Here is a 7,232-nt window from a genome sequence, read left to right as displayed (position 1 = left end):
TCAAACAGCCAGCTATTCAAACAATTGGATAAGGTTCGCAATGTGGTTTCCAAAGAAGTAGGCTTATATGCTCAACGTGGTTAACTACGATGTATTGTATTCAGGTGGGTCACTTTATATATCTGGCTCAACAACAGATGCCTATATTACTTCTAAAACTGAAAGAGACTACCATTTTGCTTTGCAAACATACAAGGCAAGTTCTAGGCATCAAATATGAAACATGGAACACAGTAAAACTCACACACACATGGCACATGACTCACTCCGGATTGGGTTATCAAGACATTCACTTTTGAGTGTTCAAGTTAGATGCAAACGTACAATTTTAAGGCACTCTAGCAGGATTTAACTAATGAAGCTAGGTGTTGAACTCTAGTGTCTATTGTGTTCAGGTGTAGCAAAATCGTTTTTTCGCTCGTGGCCCATTAATCCTAACCTAAACTAAAAGGATCAAAGATAAAAACTACCTATACCCGGTTCAAGCTAAACCCTTGAAAAAGAACCGTGGCCAAAAGAAAAACTAAGGGGGAGTTACTACACTACCTAAAAATAAAATAAAAAATCTTTTTGGTCTTTTCTCTAGACTACTTCCCTCAAGAAAATTGTCTAACGGATCCGTCATCAGGAAGAGTCTCCGTATTCCAAAAAACATTTCCAACTTAGTCCTTCAAGAACCCGCCAAAAGAGATCCGTCATCGGGACAAGTCATTTACTATTTAAGTTTTCCTAATAAACTATTACTCTTCATCAAAACACTCAAAGCAAGACAAAACAAGCAAAATCAACAGTTAATTATTACAATTACAACATACAATGAAGTATCCCCACCCCACACTTAAAATGAAGACATGTCCCCATGGCTTAAAATTTAAAGAACAGTGAGGTTAAGGAACTTTCCTGAAAGCTCACTCCTGATCGGAGATAGTGTTTGGGTTCACGTTGCATGCACCTCCCAGTGCTCTCAACCAGCCCAAGAATTTCTTCTCCGATTTCACTTGCCTCTCGGCCAGCGCATCAACACGGGCACCCAAATCAGTGACTGAGGTACGCAACCCAATCATATCCTACTCTAAAGCTGTCATACGAGTGCTCCGGCGTGGCTGGGATGGGCCTGCCACATCAACTCTCGGAGGAGGGGGAACCTCAGCTACCTCATCATCATCATCATCATCATTCTCAACCGAATCATCATCAGAGTCATCAACATTCACCACCGGTTCTCGTCTAATTCCAATTTTTCTCGCTCGAAATGGGGCTTTTAATGGCAATTTCCCATCAACCCGAAGGTCTTCAGGGACTCGAGCAAAATGGCACAGCCGGGTGATTAGCGAAGGGAAGTAGTGACCCTTGATAAGATCAGGTGATCGAATGAACATCTCTTCATGAATCAGCCGGGCCATATCAAAATCAGTATGGGACATAAAACAGTGGATTGCGAACGCCCGTGGTAGATTAACATCTATCGTGTTGCTGGATGGAAACAAACGACTGTTGACAATGGTGAGCCAACATTTGGCCTCCCAATTCACACAGTGGGAGTTGAGAGTAATCCTGTGCTTGATCCATAAGTGCTCTCCGTCCGGCCCATAGATAGTATCCAGAAGAGTACCCCACAAGGCCCTTGTTCCACTAAAAGTACGATAAAGATCAAAGTCACCCCTGCGTATGGCGTCAAAGGATGCATTTACCGAGGTATTGTGCACCATCACAACCCCATTCTCATGTTCTGGCAGGTTTGCATAGAACTCCCTTACTAATTGAACATTAGCTTTTTCCGATACTTCGAAGAAAATGTCCAGCTGACACCTCTGCAGCTCATCCAACATATTGGGGCATTCCACCTCCAAAGCCATTCGATCAATGTGTACCTCTGGTTGTAACTTCTTAGCTGCTTTTTGGTTGTACCTATTCTCCGATGCGCTGGAGACAAACCGAGTGTTGTCGAACTAAGGTGCACTGGTGTGGCTCCTAGAACGTGAGGAGTTGCCCGGTGCACTGATGGAAGGTCTGGTGTTTCGTCTTTTCCTGAAGGAGCTCATTGTACCTGTCATACAATGAAATTCCTATTAGTGAGTTTGCAAAATATGTGACTATGGATGGTTACTCAGACTTCACCATATCCATGTCACACTATCTCCTTATATCCCCATTAGGGCAATTTCCCAAACACCTTGCGAGCAAATTGCCATCCAGACACATCTAGCCCTCATGGGTACATCCAAGCTCCTCCCCAAATAAGTATACTATCACACCAACACACCCTATACTTACTTCATTCAATCACCCACCAATAACACCGTTCAAACATGCAATTTACAGCCCCTTCACCAATCAGCTCAAAGACAAAATTGAAAAACAAAAATAAGAATATAGAAAAAAAAATATAGACCAACAATTATATCTCAACACTACATAAAATTATATAATAACAACACAATACAACACAATGCCAAAGAAAATAGAGAGAAGAGTTAGAATCTTACCTTAAGGGGGAAAGGAGGAGAGGAATGGAAGATGGGGGTGGTGTGAGTGAAGGAGAAGAAGAAGAAGAAGAAGAAGAAGAAGAAGAAGAAGAAGAAGAAGAAGAAGAAGAAGAAGAAGAAGAAGAAGAGAGGAGTTGGGGAGGTCAGGGATTAGAGAGAGAGAAAGTGGTAATATGGGGGAGGGGGTCATGGGTTTTGGGGTTAAAAGGGGGGGTTTGGGGTTGGAAAATAAATATATAAATAAAAAAGAAAAGGACTTACCTGGACCGACCGCGGTCCATCGCGGTCGCGGTGAGTTGGAAAATCTGAGGCAGAAAGTTTACGCCTCACTGCGGTTTACCGCGGTCCACCGCGGTCGTGGTGGGATTAAAAAACCGAGGCAGAATGTTTACCTCCCACCGCGGTTTGCCTCGGTCGCGGTGCTGGGTGCATTTTTTTTAATTACCTAATTAACACACTCGTGGGTTGCCTTCCACACAGCGCCTGATTTAACGTCGCGGCACGACGCCAGCATTTGACCATCACTCCTCATCCGCGTACTGGGGCTCTCCCAAAGTGATTACCACTCTATCCCCTTTTTCATCAGACATGCCAAGGTAATGTTTCAACCTTTGCCCATTTACTGTGAACTTGTTTGTCCTATCTTCTGATTCAATCTCTACATCTCCACTTAAAAATAATTGCACCACTTTGAAGGGCCCTGACCATCAGGATTTTAACTTACTTGGGAACAATCTCAATCTCGAGTTGTATAACAACACTCGATCTCCGGGTTTGAAGTTTCGATCCAAGATGTGCTTATTATGCATTAACTTCATCCTTTCTTTGTATAATCTAGCACTCTCAAAGGCGTGGAACCTGAATTCCTCGAGCTCATATAGTCCTGTGACTCTGTTAGTGCCTGTTGTTTCCATGTCTAAGTTCAACTGTCGCAATGCCCAAAGTGCTTTATGCTCTAGCTCAACTGGGAGATGGCATGCCTTACCAAACACCAACTTGTACGGTGACATCCCAATAGGGGTTTTGAAGGCTGTGCGGTATGCCCACAATGTGTCATCCAATTTCTTTACCCAGTCAGTCCTTGTTGCATTCACTGTCTTTGTAAGGACACTTTTAATCTCCCTGTTGGACACTTCAACTTGCCCGCTTGATTGTGGGTGGTACGGGGTGGTCACCTTATGCCGAACTCCATATTTTTCCAGTAGTCGTGCGAATGCTCTATGGCAGAAATGGGTCCCGCCATCACTGAGTATAGCTCTTGGGGTACCAAAACGCGTGAAAATATTCTTCTTTAAAAAGCCTAGTACCCCCTTAGCATCATTGGTCGGGAGAGCCACTGCTTCGACCCACTTGGAGACATAGTCAACTGCTACCAATATGTACTTATTACCATACGAGCTGACGAATGGTCCCATGAAGTCAACCCCCACATGTCAAAAATCTCCACCTCTTGAATTGTGGTCATTGGCATCTCGTGTCTACGAGATATGTTGCCAGTTCTTTGGCATTCATCGCAGCTTTTGACCCAGACATGAGCATCCTTGAACAGAGTAGGTCAGTATAAGCCTGACTTCAACACCTTCGCTGCTGTCCGAATTCCTCCAAAGTGCCCACCATATGGTGAAGCATGGCAAGCCTGCAAAATAGAATGTTGATCTCTCTCGGGGATACACCGCCGGATCATGTTATCTACACATATTTTGAACAATAGAGGTTCATCCCAATAATAATATCAACAATCACGGAAGAACTTTTTCTTTTGAATTGAGGAGAGTTCATAAGGTACAATGCCACTTGCTAAATAATTAGCAATATCAGTATACCAAGGTGCCTCCTCCATTGTCATTGCCAGTAATTGTTCATCCGGAAATGTCACTGTTATATCCTCAACCTCTACCTTCTTTTCAGCTCCTTCCAACCTTGAGAGGTGGTCAGCTACTTGGTTCTCTGTCCCTTTTAGGTCACGTATTTCCAGATCAAATTCTTGTAACAGAAGAACCCAGCGAATCAAGCGTGGTTTTGACTCTTTCTTTTCTATCAGATACCTAATTGCTGCATGGTCAGTATAAACAATAACTTTCGAGCCAATCAAGTATGACCTGAATTTGTCGAATGCAAAAACAACAGCCATCATCTCCTTTTCCGTCACAGTGTAATTGAGTTGTGCACCGCTCAGTGTTCTGATTGCATAATAAATCGGGTGCATCAGTTTACCCTGTCGCTGCCCCAAGACTGCTCCTATGGCGTAGTCACTAGCGTCGCACATGAACTCAAACGGTTGCTCCCAGTTGGGTGCAACAATGATGGGTGTAGTCACCAATCTCTTCTTCAGCTCCTCAAATGCCAACCTGCATTTATTAGAAAACACAAAAGGGTGATCCTTTTCAAGGAGTTTGCACAATGGGTTAGCAATTTTGGAGAAATCTTTGATGAATCACCTGTAGAACCCGGCGTGTCCAAGGAAACTTCTCACTGCCTTGACCGAAGTGGGCGGTGGTAGTTTTTCAATCACATCCACCTTGGCATGGTCGACCTCAATTCCCTTACTGGACACTCGGTGTCCCAGGACTATCCCTTCCTGTACCATAAAATGGCACTTTTTCCAATTCAACACTAAATTTGTCTCCACACATCTTTTGAGCATTCTTCTTAAGTTGTGAAGATAGTCCTCGAATGAATCTCCCACCACGGAGAAATCATCCATAAAGACCTCTATAATATCCTCCACCATGTCTGTGAAAATGGCTAACATGCACCGTTGAATTGTCGCTGGTGCTTTACATAGCCCAAAAGGCATTCTCCGAAAGGCGAAGATGCCATATAGACAAGTGAAAGATGTTTTCTCTCTATCTTCGGGGGCTATGGATATCTGGTTGTACCCTAAATAACCATCCAAGAAACAGAAGTGCGAGCGCCCGGCCAGCCTGTCCAACATTTGGTCAATGAAAGGTAAGGGAAAGTGGTCCTTCCGGGTGGTTGTGTTCAATTTTCGGTAATCCATGCAAATCCGCCATCCCGTGACTGTACGAGTTGAGATCAACTCATTGTTCTCGTTTTGCACAACAGTCATTCCCCCCTTTTTCGGTACACATTGGACAGGGCTAACCCAATTGCTATCTGAGATGGGGAAGATGATTCCTGCATCTAACCATTTGATCACTTCCTTCTTTACTACCTCCTTCATGTTCGGGTTCAGCCTTCGTTGATGTTCTTTGGAAGGTTTGTGCCCTTCTTCCAAGAGAATCTTATGCATACAGAAGGCTGGGCTGATACCCTTTATATCTGCCATAGTCCAGCCAATGGTAGTCTTGCTTTCCTGCAGTACCTGTAAGAGCTGTTCTACCTGCATATCTAACAAACCGGATGATATAATCATAGGCAATGTAGAATCGGGACCTAAGAAAACGTACCTGAGGTGAGCTGGGAGTAGCTTCAGCTCCAACTTGGGTGGTTCCTCTACCGATGGCTTTGCTGGGGGTGTAGCTCTTTTCTCTAACTCAATGGACTCGAACTGAGGTTCCCTTTTCCAAAATTCTTGTCCTTCCAGTGCCATAACCCACCTAGCCAACCCTTCACCATCCATTTCTTTTAAATTTATTAGACATGCCTCCAATGGATCCTTAGCAGTCAGGGTCACATTATCTTCTTGCAGGATCACATCCACTACCTCCACTAGAGAGCAATTCGCATACTCACTGGGTCTCCTCATGGAATGCTGAACATTGAATATGACTTCTTCATCGTTCAGTCTCATTTTTAATTCCCCAGTCTCACAATCAATCAGGGCTCTCCCAGTGGCCAAAAATGGCCTACCTAAAATGATAGGTATCTCCTCATCTACCTGACAATCCAGAATAACAAAGTCTGCAGGGAACACGAACTTCCCCACTTGCACCAATACTTCATCAAGAATCCCAGTAGGTCTTTTTACCATGCGGTCGGCCAGCTGCAGCAGTATCGAAGTCGGTCTAGCTCTGCCAATGCCCAGTTTGGTGTATACAGCCAACGACATCAAATTTATGCTGGCTCCCAAATCACATAATGCCTTTGCAAAGGCGTAACTCCCAATTGTGCAAGGAATAGTGAAACTACTTGGGTCGAACATCTTTTGAGCCATTGGTCTGGTCACTACTGCGCTGCAGGTCTGCGTCAGAGTCACTGTGGATAGATCCTGAAAATCAAACTTCCGTGACATTAGGTCTTTCATCATCTTTGCGTAACCTGGCATCTCCCTCAAGGCATCCATCAAAGGAATATTCAACTGAATTTGACACAACATCTCCATGAAATTCTTGTATCGATCTTCCTTCTTTTGTTTTACCAATCTTTGAGGGAATGGTGCAGGTATCACCCTTTGTGAACTGCTTGCTGGCTTCTCTCTGTTGGGTTCTGTGGAACAAGAGGCACCACCTGTTCTGCAGCTTGTTCATTTACCTTAGCCTTACCCTTTTCATCTTGACCCTGTTCAACTACCACTTCAGCCAGATTTGTTGGTTCATCTACCTCTAGTGGAGTTGGAGTGGCTGGTGTAGTCTCCTTGTTGGCTTGTGCAACCTCCTGCTCTTTGTCTAAATCTCTCCCATTCCAAAGACTTACTGCCATTAGCTGATTCGGGTTTTGCTCCTTAGGGTTAATGTTTGTATCCGCTGGCAATGTTCCGTGGGGGCCATTGTTCAAAGCCATAGATAACTGCCCCAACTGAGTTTCAATGTTCTTTATAGCTGAATCATGTACTACCAACTTTTC

The 7,232-nt window shown here is 44.1% G+C and overlaps 1 protein-coding gene across 1 annotated transcript; it reads right to left on the bottom strand.

Moving 5' to 3' along the window:
- Nucleotides 1–4,218: 4,218 nt before the first annotated feature.
- On the bottom strand, nt 4,219–6,771 carry LOC138870231 (uncharacterized). Its single transcript, XM_070148024.1, has 2 exons — nt 4,925–6,771; nt 4,219–4,834 (listed from the first exon to the last, which is right to left on the bottom strand). The coding sequence occupies exons 1-2, from the start codon at nt 6,769–6,771 to the stop codon at nt 4,219–4,221; spliced, it is 2,463 nt and encodes an 820-aa protein (XP_070004125.1).
- Nucleotides 6,772–7,232: the final 461 nt, after the last annotated feature.

This window comes from Nicotiana sylvestris, chromosome 6 (assembly GCF_000393655.2).
Source record: "Nicotiana sylvestris chromosome 6, ASM39365v2, whole genome shotgun sequence".
Taxonomy (NCBI): Eukaryota; Viridiplantae; Streptophyta; class Magnoliopsida; order Solanales; family Solanaceae; genus Nicotiana; species Nicotiana sylvestris.
Note: the sequence above shows the minus strand (reverse complement) of the source record. Positions and strands in the feature narration are given on the sequence as shown.